Source organism: Protopterus annectens, chromosome 2.part0, assembly GCF_019279795.1.
Source record: "Protopterus annectens isolate FY-2018-M chromosome 2.part0, PAN1.0, whole genome shotgun sequence".
Classification (NCBI taxonomy): Eukaryota; Metazoa; Chordata; order Ceratodontiformes; family Protopteridae; genus Protopterus; species Protopterus annectens.
The window spans coordinates 1353478936-1353498265 of NC_056728.1; the positions used below are offsets into that span (position 1 = coordinate 1353478936).

The following is a 19330-nucleotide window of genomic DNA, read 5'->3' on the forward strand; positions in this document are numbered from 1 at the left end:
CATAAGATAAATGTCAGCCCAAAATATTGATGGCTGTCAAAAGTTAAGACAGGTTGTTTAGGTGGAAAATCCTTGCTTTAACACTTGTTTAAAACTAAACATAGGTGTGATGGTGTAGCAGAATTCCCAAAGACACTGATGTGTGAACCAACAAGCCTCTAAAATTGTTTTAATTAAATATATGTACCAATATAATGCACAGATGTGTATGCATTGATTTAACTAACAACTCACCCTGGATTTAAAATGTAAAAGGATATCTTCAGATTTTCTGTGAAATCGTATATTAAACAAGGAATTTGTAAGAGTATAAAAACTGGCTTATTTTTTAAAACTGTTTGGAGCAGTGTTTGTGTTGGGAAGAATTTAAAGTAATGAACTGTGATTTTCTTTTTCCAATTGACACCGAACCTAATATGCTTCCTTTAAATGTAATTCCGTCCTTTAGAATAAAACTCAAGTTGTAAGCAAGCAAAATGCTTGCTTTATTTTCTCTAAAGGTTTTAAATCCTTAAGTCATTTTCCAGTATTCTTCGTGGGTGGTTAATGCTTATGCGTTTTGGCATATCTGGTCCCAGACAAGTAGCTGTAACCATGTGCCCTACCTTGATATAATTGATACGATTACATACTGGTCACACAGAATAACAAATAAAATTTTACTAAAGTCTGCTGTCTGTAGTGCATAACTCTCAACCCCTAAGCACAAGAGTTCTGGACAAAGCCTAAAATAATGGGGAACAAAGGCCCAAAAATAGGGATAGATTTTTAATTATTGCTCTTATGAACTTAGAAAATTGCTAGAATAACAGTGTTTTATCATGCATTTTTCTGAACGATATGGAGTCTGAAATGCAAATGTATGTCATTATTTAGTGACTTCAATCTTTGGTGATTTGCCAGAAAAACACATCAAAAATCTGGACTTTCTGCAAAATTCTGGATAGCTGAGAGGTATGCTGTAGTGTATGATATGATTAAGGGCAGAAGGAAGCCCTTAAAGATTCTTAATTCGTGTGCATTTGCGCTAACTGGGGTAGAACACTGACTCGCATGTCTTGGTAGCACCTTTGACTAGGAAGCTTATGGTCATTTGATAAAAGGATCTCTTAAAAAAAAAATCACCCTGAATGTGTGATGGACCTTTCAGTGAGGAAAAAGGTGAACATTCCTTGTAATGAGGTACACTTTAGGTATGTTTATACCAACGTGGACTTGCTACTCCTGTTTGTGGTCATGGTTGATGGTGGGTGTGTTAATATGTTGCTGTCCTGTCCAGTAATTTGGAATAGGATTAATCTAGTTAGAGACACCATTATGTCCCACACTATATTATCTGTCATGTAGTTTGGTTCATTGGGCTAATATGTTTTTAAACTGGCTGCTTAGGGTACACTCTTGGCCCAAGGCTCTTAAGTTTATTCCCCACAACAAAGACTTGCATGAGCTGGATAAAACTCTCTCAAGCCATTTTAACTACTAGGAAAATATCAAGGAAATTCCCCCACTTAAGACCAGAAAAGTACCTTACTAGAACAATGCTGTGTGTGTGCTACTAGAATAATGCTATGTACAAGTAAGACAAAAAAGTACCTTACTAGAATAATGCTGTGTGTGTGTGTGTGTGTGTGTGTGTGTGTGTACTACTAGAATAATGCTGTGTGTGTGTACTACTAGAATAATGCTGTGTGTGTGTACTACTAGAATAATGCTGTGTGTGTGTACTACTAGAATAATGCTGTGTGTGTGTACTACTAGAATAATGCTGTGTGTGTGTACTACTAGAATTAATGCTGCATGTACATTTAAGAAGAAATAACTTTGTATTTGATATTTGTCTTTTTTTGAAGGGTAAAACTGTAAACTGACAAGATGCAGTTTTCATTTATGGGCCTGAGGTGGCTAAAGTGGTAAATTGCAAGGGCAGAAAACCGTTTGCATGTGTATGGATGAAGTATATAGAAGGAAAGGGCCAAAAGCTGATGAGCTGGTGATGGTGAGTGGGGTGGTCAAGGTAATTCATAGGAAATGGCTGTGAAGACTCCAGTTTTAAAAAATGCTAAGAGAAGCAGAACTGGCACCTCAGGCACTTGAAAAAGAATTGCAGTTGAAGGGAGTATAAAGAACATGCAATGTGTACAGAATGGCTGATCTGTCTTGGCAACTGATTCTTCATTATAATCTCCTCTCTAAAAAATTGACAATGGGCAAGTCTTTAATGTATGTGTGGTGAAATATTTCATAGACCTGAATTTTGAGGGGTTCTAAAGCTTCTCCAGTTTTAGCATACGTGGAAGACCATAGTGATTGGTTTGAGAGGAGTAATATGCCTCAGGGTATTGTTTTGGTAGAACTGCTTCAAGTGAGGGTTTTGGTCATAAATGTGCTTTAGTGAACTGTTCAGTACAATAAGTATCCGAGTTGTGCCAAGTATATTAGTGTCCTAGTTACCTTGGGCTCATGGGTTTGGGTTTAACCTCCATCACAGCTATAGCAAGGGCAGGTGGACAAGGGTCTTGACCCTCAAATGTTCCCCATTTTGCAGAACATTTGTGGCTTTTTCTACCAAAAGAGGAAAAGTGAACTACCAGGCACTGGAGTTTCATACTGTTCATGGATGAATTTGTGATACAAAACTTGTTCAATTCGCTTTAAGAGAATTGCATAATTAAAAACTGTCCCAGATTCTCCTGTGCTTTTGTCCCTAAATTAATTTTTTGCTTTGTCCAGAATTCTTGAGCAAAAAAAAAAAAACGGGAGGTATTGCATGGGCGATATTTATTTTTGTATACTGATGCTATGCTCCTGTATCATTACGATAAACCCATTCATTATGGCATGTTAACATGGTGTCCCTCTCCATCCATAAGTATCTTGCTATTCCTTGGCTGTAGGGTATTCTTTGGAATCCTTTTGCTTTGCAAGGGGGTGAGAATAAATCTGATCAGTTGTCTCTCTTAAACAGATGGTGCATTTCTGTATATATGTGCATATGTATGCACCCAGAAAAGATATATGAAGGTAGTGCCGGAGACAAAGCCGAGGGCACAACATAGGTATGCCACGCCAGGTACAACTTCTTGCTATGTCTATTGAAATTTGGTAAGTGAGTGGGTAATTGGGATTTGTATATGTACAATGTATTTATTAGCTTTTTTGACTTGTTCTGCTGGCATGTAATACTAACTTGGGTTAGAACTTTTATCTAAGTGAACCTTTTTTGGGCTATGACCTGTGACACAAAACCAAAGTAATTTTATTACAAGTGCAAAATTGCTAGCACATGAAACCATTGATGGTCCAACAACAATGTAACAATGAAAAGTAAAGTAATATGATTGCAAAACTGATGTGTTTAAAATGGTGATGGTTTAAATAAAAATGTATGAATGGTAATCAAATCTCATTTCCAGCTGTGATGACCATATAGAGTGTTTAACACTAGCCTGCCCTACTTAAAATATAAAGGGGTGTTGGGTTAAATTGTTTGTCAGAAGCGGGTGATGGAGAGGGGAATTAGGAGAGCAGAGAATGAAGACTTTAGTTCCGCAGCTACATTACTCATTTGGAAGTAATGTGAGGCCCAGATTTACTGCCACAAAAGGGCACTCTACATTTTGGAAAACTTGCACTGAAGTAGCTTTACAGAGAACACTGACTGTCTAACAAAGTTTCATTTACTAGTTTATCTAGTAGGTGATACAAAAGGTAAACAGTTTCATGTGCATAGTATAATGCTTTCCACTCTAGTGGAATCCCAAGTGCCTTTCTTGTAGGAACAGCCTTGCTAGAAACCAGCCAGTGCTAGTTTGAACTGAAATAATCACACTCTCCAGTCATAGCGGACTCTGAAAAGTATTCACTGATCCCTCTAATATTTACATTTGCAAGTAGTGTATTTGATTTTTGTGTCAAGCAATGAGCAAGCTATTGTAGTTCTTATTGTGAGGCTGCTGTCATTTCTCTCTTCTAATGCGATCCAACAGTCTGCCACAAAGTGAACTGCTCTAGGTGTACAAACTAAACCTGGTGTATAACACCCACTCCCAATGATTTTGAGATCTGTTTTGCTTTGTACCAATGTGCAGTGACTACAATGCAGACTAAAGATGGAGTGTCTTGTACTTCTAAGACGTTATTACTACTACACTTAATATTCCTACTAGTACACTTAATATTGCTACTAGTATGCTTAACACCACTTCTATCAAGACCCAAGCTATGAAGCATGATTGTGAGGGCAGGGCTGCAGATCCAGTGCTGCATCCACTAGTATGAGACTGTGTGAAGGTCTGTAGCTGACTGATGCTTATTTTACTATGCTATGCTGTATCTCTTGGGTTTGTTATGAACTTCAGTTTCATCTTGGCTGTTTCAAATATCATGATGTCTGAGAGGTATTTATTTTACACAGCAGTCATATCTGTATTTGCATCTGATTTTAGAATGGTGAATGTAGACTCTGCCAAGAGCACGCTTTGGAGCCTTTTATGGCAGTATGTACTTGGCAGCTGCAGTTGTCCAACAAATGTGACCAAGTGTAGATTGGTGTGCATATTGAATGTAGTCAGCCACTGTAGCTAGACAGCATGTGCATATAAGTTAGAGTATGTGCCAGATCTGAGATGCATGTATGTGTTAGAAGTAACAAGTCAGTCAGTAAGCATATGAAGTATATATATATACAAGTTACAGCTCCTGATGTGTGTATATGTAATAAATGACTTGAATGCACACCCAGCCTCAGTGACTCATTTGAATATGGGACATGCGACATGGTGTCAGAAGTGGGATCTGAAGTTGAAGTGGCTTTCAAACCATGAGGCACGCGGTTAGAAGTAGAGTAATACCCAGGAGTGAACTCACGAACAGGTCAGCATTTATTAAAGTTACTTAAATTAGTTTTAAATGATTTTCAGTCACCAAACATGTGGCATAATATTTAAAGTGTTTATTTCAATCTCTGAAGTGTTTAAAATGGCTAAAATGCATCTTGATTTTTTTTTGGAGTGTCTGACTTTTTTTTTCTCAGTAACCAAGACTTTTTGACATGTCTGGAGTGTTCGAGGTATTTGCAGTATTAAAGTAAAGCATTTTCCAAGAAGTTGTGTACTTGAGCCAAATTACAAGTACCAGGTTTATAGTTTTAAAAGAACTTTGTTATGGCAGAGGGATTTTGCAGATGTAAACCACTGGTGTTTCATAATTATATTGCTGAAAACTGGTGAGTGTTTGAGCAAGAATATATTTTCATTCCGGCTGCAATTTTTGATAAAGATGCACATACAAGAGCATTTATACTTGCTCAGAGGACATTAAATCTGAACATTCATTTATGTATGCACCTGCCGTATATGCAGGGGAGGGGGAGAACTGCCATATTGTGATACAGGCTGAAATGTGGGAAGACCCAAGTGCATAAATGTGTAAGCCTCAAATGAATATTACAATGGAAAGGCACACATTTTACACAAGAAATCCAAAAGCTGTCTTGTATGTGGTGTTAATGATGCAGTGAGAGAAAGTTTGCTTTGAGATGGTGAATTAATATTGAGTAAAGCCATTGAGATTTGTGAAATAAATGAGATTACAGAAAAGCATACAAATATTAGTTCTGCAAACCTGCTTTTCTCATTAATATCTGTGAGTACGAATGTTGATAAAGTGCACCAGAACGTTGAGATGAAAATGAAATATAAACAGAGAGACAGTGCCACACCTAACCTCATTAACTGTTGCAATTGTGGAGGCAGTCATGAAGCTAAATGGAAAAAGTGTTTTAGCTTTTTGTCAGCAATGTCATAAATGCAAAAAGTGGAATCCTTTCAAAAGGCTTTGCAAGTCTAGTGTCACAAACTTTTATATTTGAGAGATATCTGAAGAAGCAAGTAAATCAGACTATAGCAAACTCCAAGAGCTATGGCAAACTTTCTATGTTGATAGCGTCTCTGCTGACCACTGATAATTTACTGTATTAACTGTTTCATCAATCACAAAGAGTGAAATATTTTGTACTGTACAAATTTAATGGGAAACCTGTAGATCTTAAAGTAGACACTGGATCCAAGTGCCGTGTTATATCAGCACAAACATTAGCTAAAGTAAAATCTGGTGAGAAACTTGATTCAGCAAAGTGTGCAAAACTAGTTGCTTGTGGTGGTGAAGAGATTCAAACTGATGGCACAGTAGTTCTTTCATGCCATTCTGCTGTAAACTGCCATGAGTTACAGTTTTACTTGGTCAAAAGATACGTACAGTCACTGTTGGGTCTCAGTGTGAGAGTGGGGCTGATTTCACTTAATAAAGAGGTCCAGCATACAAGTCTAAATAACAATAGTTTTACATGGAATATTTTTAGTGAATATGCTGATATTTTCAAAGATGAGCTTGGTAAACTTCCAGTCATATATTCTGTGAAGTTAAACCATGAAGTAAGCCCAGCTGCTAGACCAGCATGGAAAATTCCCATAGCAATGCAGAATAAAGTCAAAGCAGAATTAGACAAAATAGTGAATTTAGGTGTCCTTACCCCATTAGAAGAACTGACTGGGTATCCTCCATGATCATACCCCAAAAGAAAAGCTCAGATATTCGAATATGTATCAATCCAAGAGACTTGAAGCCCTTAAGCATCCATACAGTAGAAGAGGTAGCTGCTCTCATGCCAAATTCCACTGTTTTTTTCAATCGGCTGCAAAAAGCTCCTTTTTGGCAAATTTCGCTGGATCACATATCTTCATTGTTAACCACATTCAGTAGACCATTTGGTAGATACAGATTTTAGACTTCACTGGCAGAATTAATTCAAAATGGCAGTCTTTCAACGTGCCATGAAACAATTTTTTTTTCTGGTTATCTGTGTATTATAGTAGACCTACAATAATGTGATTATAAATCTTGGGAAAGTTCTAGACTGTGCACATGAAGTAAATCTCAAACCAAATCCTCAGAAATGTAAATTCAAACTGAAAGAAGTTACTTATGTGGGACATTTGTTTGTCTGGCTTACAACCAGATCCATCTAAGCAAACTGCGATTGTTGAAATGCTAGTTCCTAAGAATGTCACGTCTTTACAACATTTTCTAGGTGTGGTTTACAAAAGTTCATTCCAGACTTGAGTGAGCTTTCTGCAATATTACGTGGGTTGACACCCAAAAAGTTAAATCTGGTTCTGGTTGGAACAACACCAAAGAGCATTTGATAGTCTTGAAGAAGACCATTGCTAGTCCACCCACACTGAGATTGTTAATAGAGATGCATTTATGCACAAATAAAAAAAAAAATAACTTTTTGGCAGTAGTGTTAGCATTGTTCGAAGTTCAGTGATTATTTAACTTTATGGCAGATCATCAACCACTAGTGACAATTTTGCTTGATTGCCCTTTTTGTAAACAATATTGAAATTGTGTTTTTGCAATTTTAACATTATGCATTGCAAACACTTGCACCTAACTGATGCTTTGTCACGCATACCCAGACAAATGACGGAGCAGCATGAAAATGAACCACCGCAGACTTTGAAGTCCTGGAAGTCTGACATTTTTTCATCATCATGACTTGATGAACTCAGTTTTCAAGAAGCTGAAAAGTGTTATCAGTCAAGAATGGCCAACATGACAAACCAGTTTACCACTTGACATTTAGCAGACATTTCCTTGCAGAGAAGTTCATGATGGAAGATTGAATTGTCATGAAAGGTCCAAAAGTCGTAATTCCTAAAGCATTATAACAGGAATCTCCCTTTTGCATCATGGCCATCCAGGTAGTGATTCAACCAAAAGAAGGGCAATAGTCATTGTATTTTTTCCTTCTATGTCTACTTTACAACCAAATTTCAGATGCCTGCCAAAGACCATATAACACAGACGAAAAAGCTTAATCTTCATATACACACTATCAAAATGTTTCCCAGGGTAAGTAACCACTGGGCCAACAAAGACATTTACCCTTTTCCCCAATGTAGTGTGATCTCTGAGTTGGTATATTTGGTAAGGGGGGCTATAGCCTTCCACCTGAGCTGGTCGTAGATGGTGTGGAGTGTTCTGTGTGTGTTTTTAGGCCAAGTGGTTACTTACCCTAGAAATATTTGGGCAATGTGGATGTTTTTGTATATGACGTTTTGGCTTTTTTGTCTCTGTTATGTGGTCTTTGTTTATTTGAAATTTCAGGTTTGTAAACTAGACCCCTAAAGATACAGAGGAGGAAACTCGAGCATGTTCAATTTGCAATACCACCAAACTGCATCAACAAAAATGGTTGGTTGCTGTAGATATTTTTGAACAGAATGGTCAGCATTACTTAGTGTTAATGGACTCTTACTCAAATTGGTTTGAAATTGACCTACTTCCTAACTTGACAATCCACTACAGTCATTACAAAATTGAAGGTATTTTTCTGTCCATGGTAGTGTGCACAAAGTCTTCTCTTCAATGGTGCACAGTTTACTAGTCAGCAGTCCAAGAAATTGGGACTTTTGTTCATATGACCAGTAGACCTGAGTATCCACAAGACAATGGTTTAGCTGAACTTGCAGCTCGTATTGCAAAGTATTTGTTGGAGAAATCCAAAAGAGATGATACCGATGTTTTCTTTTTAACTTATTCCATCTCAGAAACCTTCTTGGAGACATCTTGCTTGGTACACATGCTCAAAGATTGGAAGATTTGTTCATGTTTGTCTGTACATCAATAAGCAAACAATTGTTAGTACCAAACACAATAGAGTGGTCAATGCTCTACTTTTGAGAAAATGTCCACCATAAAAGTACTAAGACCAGTAAATCCCTTCAACCATAGTTATAAGGAGAAGTTGTAAGAATGTAAACAAGCAAAGGTTATAATCGTGCAGGAATTGTGAAGGACATTTGTGAGGAACTGAGATATTACATCATACAATCTGAAGACATGGATTACAGAAGGAATCGTAGACATGTTACCTATCTCAGGACCAGTGCCACAGTGGATTGCCTGTGCCAGTGACTCTTAATTTCCAGTGACTCTTCAACTGTTGGAATTCAAAAGGACAGTGTGCTTTCTTCAAAACAACTCCTTTAACCCAGATGTTGCAGTATTGAGTGAATCCTCAGAGACTATCCTCAGAGACTATCCTTGTTGCTAAACTAATCAGAATTTCTATGCAACTAGATTGGGTAGAATTTGCAAACCCCAATCCTAAATACCCAGTGACTTGGACTTGAAATCCGTTATGTTTTGTTGAAATGTCTTGCTCTCAAGTATGCCTTTAATTTTGTTCGACATTACAAAATACAAGAACAAAGGAGGATGTAGATCAGTGTGCATATTGAACATAGTCCATCACTGTAGCTAGACAGTATGTGCATGTACATTACTCAGCATGCGCGAGATCGGTGCCATTTTGTGTAGTAAATATGCTTGTAAGCTTGAATGGAGTGTGTGTGTGTGTGTGTGTGTAATAAATGATACACAACCTCAGTGTCTCAATTGAATATACAAGATATGTGACACTTAAGCTCACATCAACACTCCACATCCCAACACTCCTGATCTTTCCGTAAGTCTATAGAGTGAAGACTCTGACTAGCATAAGAAAATATATTTCATATGTGATATTTTGAATCTAGCAGCAATGTCGTGGATGTTGTAGGGTTAGGCTTTTATTCAGAGGTAGAAAATGTAGTGCTAAAGTTGGGAAAGATCTTTGAGTAAAAGTATGGCTTTATTCACAAGAAAAATGCACAAGTGACTAGAAGTGGACTTTGCCATTATTTGTGCCTTGGCTTTTGCAATAGGGCAATATAAATATTTAATGACTTGAAGTGAGAGTATCTTTCAAGAAACTTGGATCTTTCGGATTTTTAGTAGTAAGTATGAAATGGAGAACTTCATTCCAGGTTTTGGAAATTATTCCACATGTTCTTATTGGGGTCCTTCCCCTGATTCCAAAAATCACCTATCATCTGGCACCAAGACATATGCCTTTTATAGAAGTGAAGGTAAAACAAATTGCTACTTTGGGTATGTATCATTTCAATGGCTGTAGCACTTAGTGTTTGTATATAAAAACGTGTTATTTCAAGACAAAAAGTTTGGAGGCTTTCTGGAGGTTGCAGTAGAATGTCTAAACACTAACTAATGAAATGAAAATCTGAGGCGATTAATGGCTATTCTTGTGCCCTAAAGTTGCATGTAGAAATATTTGAGGGATGCAAGATTTCTGCAATGTTTAAACACATCTGTAGATATTGCAGAGGAGGCTTGTTTTGTAACTTTTAGATGAAAAGAACATCAGTCTAGGTGAGTAACGGTGATTGCCTGAATGCTAGTCCTTGAGTGGTCAATGGCTCAACAATGCAGAGCTATTGTGGTATAGGGAGTTAAACGTATGTGCTAGACCCAGTCAGCTGTGCGATGTCAGTGGTCTGTGCAGTATCCCTACTCAATCAGGTTATATTTTTAAATACGCAACCCCCCCCCCCATTAACTTATTACTTGGCATCTGTTGTCTCTTGGAAGATCAATGTTGGATGTGATATTCTGTCATATGCACATTCATAACGAAACTTGTGGAGAAGCATATTGCAGGAGTGTTTTCTTCAAGCCTAGGTTGGAGACTACAGCTGGATAGAACTTCATATGTGGTAGACAACAAAACAAAAGTTGTGAAGCTGCATGTACTCTGCACTCTTCTAATGTGTTGTGCAACTAAATACTTATTTAATTGAAAGGGCAGAGACTGACTTGTCCCCAAGAGTGATGATCATCCGTAATGGGTCTGATGCTGCTAGCAGGCTGTTTATCCCTAACCATGTTTCTTAAAGGAAGCGATTGCATATTACATCATCCTCTCACCCCAGGAGTAGTGGTCTTATTGAATAACGTGGGTCTATGCAGCCTTGGTTTAACACATGAATGTTTCAGACAGTTAATTTGTGCTCACTAGCTGAGTAGTGCTTCTGTATTACAAGATTTTCAGGTTTGCTCTCTGCTGGAGTGCCTCCTGTACAGAGGCTGCATGCCCTCACTGTTTGCCCTTTGTGTAGGCAGAAGGGGTGATTAAATGTTGTAGCTGTATATAATGTCTACTTTTTGAGTGTTTGGCTTTTGTTGGCAGTCTTTCCTTTGACCTGTAGACAATGGCATTCCTGCATTTTGTAAACTGGATTGATTGATTTAGTGATGTAGGCATAGTATACACAGCCCAGCTTAAATGACCACATAGTAATTATCTTTTCACAGCTCTGAAATGATATAAGGTGGTGTACAACAAATGTTACAAGTTTCACTTTTATGCTTTAAGGGTTATCGTGGCTATGTGAAGGACTTTGTTCATTTTGATGCCAAGAAAGATGCTGATATGCTGCGGAAGGCAATGAAAGGGTTAGGTAAGCTGCATTTTACAAGTACTTTAATTCAGCTGCTCATTGAATAATAATTGTTAGTATGTCATTGCACTATAGTTAGATGCAAATTGGTAAAGATCTGACTCCCTATCCTTGATATGATTTGAGCCGGTCTTACAAGATGTGCTGGAAGGAGTTGTGCGTTCCAAATTACAATTTAACTGAAGACATTCAAGGTCTGTGGTTACACAGCACCACCTTGAAGTAAAACCTCACACGATTCTTTCACCCCCCCCCCCTCCTTTTGTAAAATACCCAAAGAACTTGACTCATCTCGTTGGCTAGATTCACCTGGTGATCTCATGGAGGGCCTTGTATAACTAAAGCAAGCCAGAATTTTTTTTTTTTTTTTAATTGACATTTTGTGTGATGTTAACATACTTGCCTGTTTAGATGCAGGTTTCTTCACTTTTTGCCGCTGCCGTGCAACCAGACTTCCTCCTATGGTAGTTTGGCTTTCATGTTAAAGTTTCTTGTGGAAGCAATAATTCTCCAAAGACAAATGCAACTACAGTGTGCTTCTTTCTCCTCATGTGCTGTCCTGTGTGCTTCTTTCTCCTCATGTGCTGTCCTATGTAAGGAGTTCTCTGCAAGTTTTACTACTTGGAATAAGTTTAGTAGTTGGCAGGGTATTTTCAGCATCTGCACTGGAGTCAGCAACAAGTAAATGTTTCTGATGAACTTGGCCATTTATGTAAGCAGCTGCAGTAAAAATCAAAACTCCTTTTGATTGGCTTGGGTGTGGTTATCACAATGTTGTTGAAGTCTGCTTGGTCAAACCACTAGTTGATTCACTTGATGGCACTAAAGCTCCCCTTACCCTGTCACCTGATCTTGAGGTGATCGAATTGAGTAATATTACCAGTGATTTGATTCCTGCACTTGCACTTGACCAATGGTATGGTAATACTAATGATAGGAAGTGTTCTTGACTTGTATTTTATTGGGAATCGGGGTGTGGCCTGTACCTCTTAGTGTACATGAGCTGTTGTGTAACTGCTCTTGCTAGGGTTTCAAAACTAAAGTTCTAATAAATACTAATTGGTTCTCTTGATTCACAGTTACTTGAGTAAGGCTGGGTTTTAATTATGAGGAATTTAAAATGTAGGATGTACAAACTGCGGAAATGTTGGCATTGTGACGTGCCACAAGGTGGGAGGAACTCTCAAATACTGCTAAATAAACCGGTCGCTAGTGATGCCCTTTTCTTAAAAGGTTTGTGGCATATTTTTTCAGAATCTATATGCAACCTACAAAATTTGTTTGAAGCATGATCTGCTTTGTGCCGTTTGATGGTATTTTAATCTTAAAATTTAAAAAAGGATGTGATGTTGGTTATTGCTTTAAAGACATGTCTAGTTTCAGCAGGTTTAATAGCAATGTACACAGTTCCTTATGGGGAAATTGTTCCAGTTTAACTGGAAGTTGTTATAGTGATCCTTGAATTTCATCCCTTTAAAGGTATAACTGAATGAAATGACTTGTCATACAGCTTTCACAGCTAAGCAGCTTTGTGATCTGTGAAGGATAGTGTTTTGATTCTAGATGTCACTGCTGACACTTGCCCATAGTCCAGATCTATTTCTATGCAGCAAGGCCTTTATGGAATCTTACATCTGTCACCTTTAAGCAAATCTAGAAGTATTTCCTTTACTGTGAGTTCAATAGTTTTTGATCTTGCATGTGACTGCAGGAGTTAGATTTTTGTTTTCAGTTTTTATTAAAATGAATTTATGGCTAAACCCATAGAACAAACCAACAAAATACATGCACACTGTGTTGGTGGGGGAGGCATACTTGTAAGTCTGCACGAATGAGAGGGAAATCACAGACAATAACATCAAAGTAACTTGCTCAGGAATCATTTGGAAATTATAAGATTTTTTGCTGCTCACTTTAAAAGGAAACACTCTTCCTTGGATAACAAACCAGTCTCTGACATTCTAATTGAATATTAAGTGATGTCCTTAATTTCACTGTTGCAGAATTCTTTACAATAGGGATTCCCTGCTAAGGGCGGCTCAACATCTGGCCAGTATACGAAACCCTTTTGGTTGCTTTAATGTACACTGTACATCACACACATCACATATGCTCCCTGCACATAGCATAGGGCATAAAGGTGACATCCAGGCATACCATACTCAGAACTACTGTGTTGTCAGTCTGAACGCCATCATGTGATCATCTGTCTGAATGCCTGCTTTGTTGCTGGTTCACCAAGCTATTTCAGATAAGTGCTCCATTGGGGTTTTTGCTTTCGCCTTTTTTTCTGTTTGTTGCTTGTGGGGTTTCTGGAATGAAAGTGTAAATGGCAGTGCAGGAGACAGATTACCCATAAAGACAGTCACGAACAGTGCTTATTTTGTCTCTGCTTCCCACAACCATACATCCTGTTCCATTTGTCAGGCTTTCAGTACAAAGACTCTCCGCAGTAGTCTTTTTTTTTTTTTTTTTTTTTTTTCTATTTGGCCTTGTATTTAGAGGACCAACATTTTAAGCTTTACAGACACTGTGGAGGGAACTTCCAGCTCCGAGGATCAGCCTTCCATGAAGAGGGACAAGAAATCTCAGTATGATTCTTCTGCTGGACATCTCTCCTGAGGCTAGTGAAAGCCTAGAAGATTGACTGGCTCTTCAGTTGGATTACTCTGCTGCAAACCCTTCAGAAGCTGGCATGGATCTGACCTCGTGCATGTCTCTGGAGGTATCACAGATGTTGCTTTGGATGCTCGGGGGGGGGGGGGCAGGGACGACCATGGCTGATTTAGTACTGAAGGGCCTAGAGGTGTCCCTCAGATTCTGATTAGAGAGCAAGTTCCAATTATGATTGTGGAATGTCATCTGGCATCTGAACCTTCTAGGTTTTTTGGGGCAGAAATCCCTTTGAAAAAGAAACAAAACAAAAAACAAAAAGTATGTTTCTTCTACTCCTAAGTACCCTCAGAGTGAGTAGCTTCACTCTGTGTTTGTTTTAGCTTTGAAACCTCCAAGAAGTTTCTGTTCCCACTCCATCTTGGTCCTCAACTCCTGAAAATATTTACTGAACTCTTTCCTCTGAGGGAGAGGTGGATTCAGATGAGGAATCCCTGGCTTATTCATCCCAGATTCATTCCCCTTTAGACTATGGTTCTAAGAAAGAGGAGATTAGTCCCGACACTCCTTTTGAGGAGATTTCCTTTGGAGATGCAATTTCCAGGATGATGGAATTCTTTAAATGGTACGAGCTTCAGCAAATGGACTCTTCCAGACCTTCTGGTGTCCCTTCTGTTTTGGCTACATTTTGTAGTACGTCTCAGGCTACAGACTCCAGCCCTCCACCCCCCAAAAATCTGATAGGGTTTACAGGGTGCAAATTCCTTTATAGGTGTCCTTCAGCTGTCCCCTCTGTGGTGTCTGTGGCATTTGACAAGCCATGTCAGTTACTGCCTTCTACAAAGCTTCTTCCTTATGATCAAGACAGCAGGACTAGATAAGGTTTATACTTCTGCTACCTTTGCTTTCAGAGCTGTCTATTACCAGATCATATATCCAGATATATTTTGGCTTTTCTTTCTCAGGCCTGTCAAGTTACTTCTGGCATTCCCCAATTCTGAGAGGGACACTTCTGCTGTCTCCTTGTTGCCACCTCTTTTCTCAGGAGGCTCACCATTCTATTAAGTGCAGTTATGATGCAGCAGATGCTTCTACCAGAGCTGCTGCTTTTGTTTTTTTTTATGAGGAGAGGTATTCTTGGCTTCAGCTTCAACTTTTGTCTTATAAAAAATAAGTTGATAGCTGCTCCTCTGGATAACAAACACTATTTGGTGCAGCTGTTGCTGATGTTTGTCCTTTCAGGATAAGGACAAGGCTTTGCAGGAACTTTTTGTTTCTCCTGTGCCCGAGTTTCAAAGTAATTACCCTAATAAGCCAGCCTTTGTTCATAGGCAGTCAAACCCTCCTCCTAAGGGTAAGAAGGGGGGGGGGGTAAAAGGGCACCTCCTGCTAAAGCTACACACTGTGACCCAAAAATCTAATTTTCCTGACAAACCAGGTGCTGTCTGACTTGCCTGTTCTTAACCACATTCCTCTATCTCTCCAGTTTGGTTTAAGATTACTCAGGATTCCTGGCTTTTCTTTTCAGAGGTGCTTCAGGATATTTTGACTCTGGGAACTAATCAGCAAGTTCCATTTCCTCAAGAAGGAAGATGTTTTACTCCAGAATGTGTTTGGTACCCAGGAAACATGGCACTTGGAGTCGCATTCTAGACCTCTCTTATTTGAACACCTTTTTTGAAGGTACCTTCCTGTTGGATGTTGTCCCTTCAGACTTTGTTCCCTCTGCTTCAGGCTTTTCTAGTGTGTCTGGACCTCAAGGGTGCTTATCTTCACATTCCTATTCATCCTCTTTTCAGTAAGTTTTTATATTTCTCTCTTGCTTCCTGGCATTTTTAGTTCTCTGCTTTTGTCCTTTGGCCTTTCTACTGCCCTATGGGTTTCCGCCAAATGCCTCACTCCTGTGATTGCCTTTTGCAGGCTAAGAGGGGGGGGGTACAGTTTTTTTCCTACTTAGACAATCTCCTGCTTCAGGCATCCTCTCTAGAGATTCTACTGCAGCATCTTCACTTTGCCATTTCCCTTCTGCAGAGCTTGGGATTCACTATACAATTTTCCAAAAGTCCTTTCAGTCTCCTTCATAGGATTGTGTATTTCTGGGGTGCAGGATCCAGACTGTTCCAATGCTGATATTGCTGTCCCCTTCCAAGGCCTTGACACTCATTTATTTCTTTGTCTGTTCTTCCTCTGGCCTTAATCACAGCAAGGGAGATTCTACGAGCTCTAGGTTTTATGGCCTCCACCATTCCTATGCCTCCTCTTGCCAAAACCCCACATGAGAACTTCTGTGGTATCTAAAGTCAGTTTGGCTTCAGCATTCTAATCCCCTGGACTTCTTAGTTCCTCTTCCATGCCTCAAGCTGGAATTTCAGTAATGGATTCAGCAGTTGACTTTTTCAATCTAGGGCTCCCTTCTCAACCTCCTCTTCCTTCTCGGGAGCTGTTCACAAATGCTTCAGATGTAGGATGGGGAGCATCCTTTGCCTGTCTAAAGGCGCAGGGTCCTTGGTCACCTAAGAAAGGAAAGGCCACATCAATGTAAAGGAGATGGAAGCTCTTCTGGCTGTTCAAGCTTTTCACCCTCTTCTCCCCAGGCTCTCTCAAGGTAATTAGACAGTACCACAGTGATATGATATGCCCATCAAGCAAGGAGGGACAAGATCTTGCCTCCTTTGCCGGTTGGCTCTTCTAGTGTGGGAACTAGCTGTCCAGTACAGTGTGACTCTTCAGGCAGTTTATATTCCCTTGGGTCAGAACATTGTGGCAGACTCTCTGAGGAGGTCCACAATTGTCCCATGAGTGGATGCTTAACAGTAATGTGTTTCAGGACATTGTGCACCAGTGGGTACTCCTCAAATAGATCTAGATGCCTCATCTCTGAACAGACAGCTTCCTCTTTTTCTTTTGTTGGGGAGTCCCAGGTCCTCTGGTTTGGAAAGTGAATGCCCTGTCTTTCCCTTGGAAGGGGATTTTTCTTTACGCCTTTCCTCCCCTTCCCCTCATTCCAAAAGTCCTGTCCACTATAAAACAGGATGCTCCCAGAATCTTGCTGGTGACTCCCTTTTGGCCCAGACAGACATGGTACCCTTTTCTTCTGCATTTAGCCAAGGGCATTCCTCACAAATTACCTCACAGGGCAGATCTAGTCACACAGAACAAGGGATCTCTCATCCATCCTCACCTGTCCACTCTTCAGCTGACATTGTGGGTGATAGGATTTTGAATCCATACAGACACCTTCTCCTTTTTTTTTTTTTTTTTTTTTTTTTTTTTCTGAGGACATGCTTAGGGTCCTGCAAGGAGGCCAGGAAGCCCACAACTAAGAAATCCTACTTAACCAAATTGGAGAGGTTTTCTGTTTGGTGTCTTTCTTGTAACCTGGATCTACTTTCTGTGGATGTTATCTGTATGAATTGGTCAGTGCTGGGTTGGCTTATTCTTCTGTTAAGCTATCTTTGCTTGTCTGCCTTTAGCCTCAAATCTAGAAGCTAAAGGAGGTGATTAAACAGGTTCTTAACAGTGTTCCTCATATTGGTGATCCCAGCAAGCCTGCACCTCCTCCCTGGGATCATAATTTTGTTTTAGAAAAATTGACACAGGCTGCTTTTGAGCCTGCAGCTTCAGCTTCCTTACAGAATTGCTCTTGGAAGACTATACTTTTGTTAGCACTTACTTCTGCCAGACCTTTAGGGCTTATCCTTTTTTAGTTTTCCATAAGGACATGGTGTCCCTTCATACTAATTTATCCTTTTATGCCCAAGGTGGTGTTTGATGTTCTTCGTCTTCCCTTGCTGCAGTCCTGACTATTGGGGTATAGTCCGCGTCCCAGTCGGCCCGAATACCAGAGTATAAGGCTGACGTCGGTCATGGCGCCTTAGACTGACGTCAGTACGTCAGGGTACTAATGCGCATGACCGACGTCATTTCCTCAGTCTTTTTTGCCGCATGGTCCGATGCAGAAGCAATTTTGCGAGTGCAGGTTGGCGTTCTGAGATTTTCCGAAACCGGAGTTTCAGACCGAAACAGAGTTGGCTAAGTAACCCCGTTGGGGAACATTTTGGTTTTTCTTGCCTCAGTATTTAACCGGATGTCAGAAAAAGTGAATAACTGTATTTCTTGTGGGAAGCAGATACCGCATAGGGATTATCATACATTGTGTATACCTTGTTTAGGGCCTGAGCACGACGTTGTTGGTTGCCGCTCTTGTGCTAGATTTAACAAGCGCACTATTAAGAGGAGGCTTGATTGTGCTAGGTTAGTGTTTGGGAAGCGTTGCAATTATAATATGCCGCCGGATGCTCCGACGCCTGCTTCATCCAAGAAGCGCAAGGACAAAACAGTGAAGCCTAGGGGTGAGGAACCGGCAGTCCCGGACGTCGGTCCTTTAGAAGGCTCAGGGGAGCCAGAGGTTTTGCCAGGAGTCTCTATGGAGTCTCAGGCAGATACTTTACTGTTACAGGATGTGCCCTCTCAGGAGGTAGGCCAGGCTGAGGGGGCTTCTCAGGTAACTGTTCTTCCCTCTCTTCCCAAGGTAGTTAGGGCTTCTCCTTCTGTTGCCAAAGCTTCTTTTAAAGGTAGGCCAAGTTCAGCTTCTGTGGGGGCTTCTCCTAGCATTTCGGGCTCTGTGCCTAAGAAACATATGCTTAAAATGGCAGAAGATTTGATTACTCTGATTAGAGGTTCTATGCCCCCACCTGATAAGAGGCCTAGGGTGGAACAGGAGTTTGATAGTTTTGAACAGTGTTCACAGGCTTCAGAGTCTTCTGTGGAAGACTTGCAAGAGTTTCCTACTTATTCTGATTCTGATGTGGATAATTCCACTCCTTCAGCTTCTCCTCCTGAGGATTTCTCATTTTCAGAGACTCTTCACTCCATGAGGGAGCACTTTAAATGGGAAGGCCAAGATTACTCTGACTCCAGAAAAAGGCTTAGGGAATTCTTGTTTTTGCCCCAGCATAGGCCCTTAGCTATTCCTCCTGTGTTGAATGTGGTGGAGGATGTTTTTGCAGAGGCTTCTCTGAACCCTGACTCCTTGCCTCCTGCTCCTGTTAAGCCTGATAGGTATTATAGGGTGCCCGAAGCTCATAAGTATTTGTTTAAGAGTCCCAGGGCGGACCCAGAAACTGTTTCTCAGGGGCCTAAAGGTGTTAAAGCTTCTGTGGTTAAAAATCCTGTACCCTCTGATAAAGAGGCAAGGGCTTTGGATAGGTGGGGTAAGAAAGTTTATACTTCTTCCACTCTAGCCATGAGGGCGTTGAATTGTCAGTTTCATATGCTGAAATATCAGAATTATCTCCTTTCACAATTGAAATCTAAGGTGGATGCTTTGGCGGAAGGTATTGAGTGTAAAGAAT

The 19330-nt window shown here is 39.9% G+C and overlaps 1 protein-coding gene across 1 annotated transcript in view; it reads left to right on the forward strand.

Moving 5' to 3' along the window:
* ANXA5 (annexin A5) overlaps positions 1 to 19330 on the forward strand; it is a 309430-nt gene that overhangs the window by 24636 nt on the left and 265464 nt on the right. Inside the window, exon 3 of the mRNA XM_044061534.1 lies at positions 11279 to 11363. Within this exon, the coding sequence (XP_043917469.1) occupies positions 11279 to 11363 (85 nt within the window). The remainder of the gene's footprint in view (positions 1 to 11278; positions 11364 to 19330) is intronic.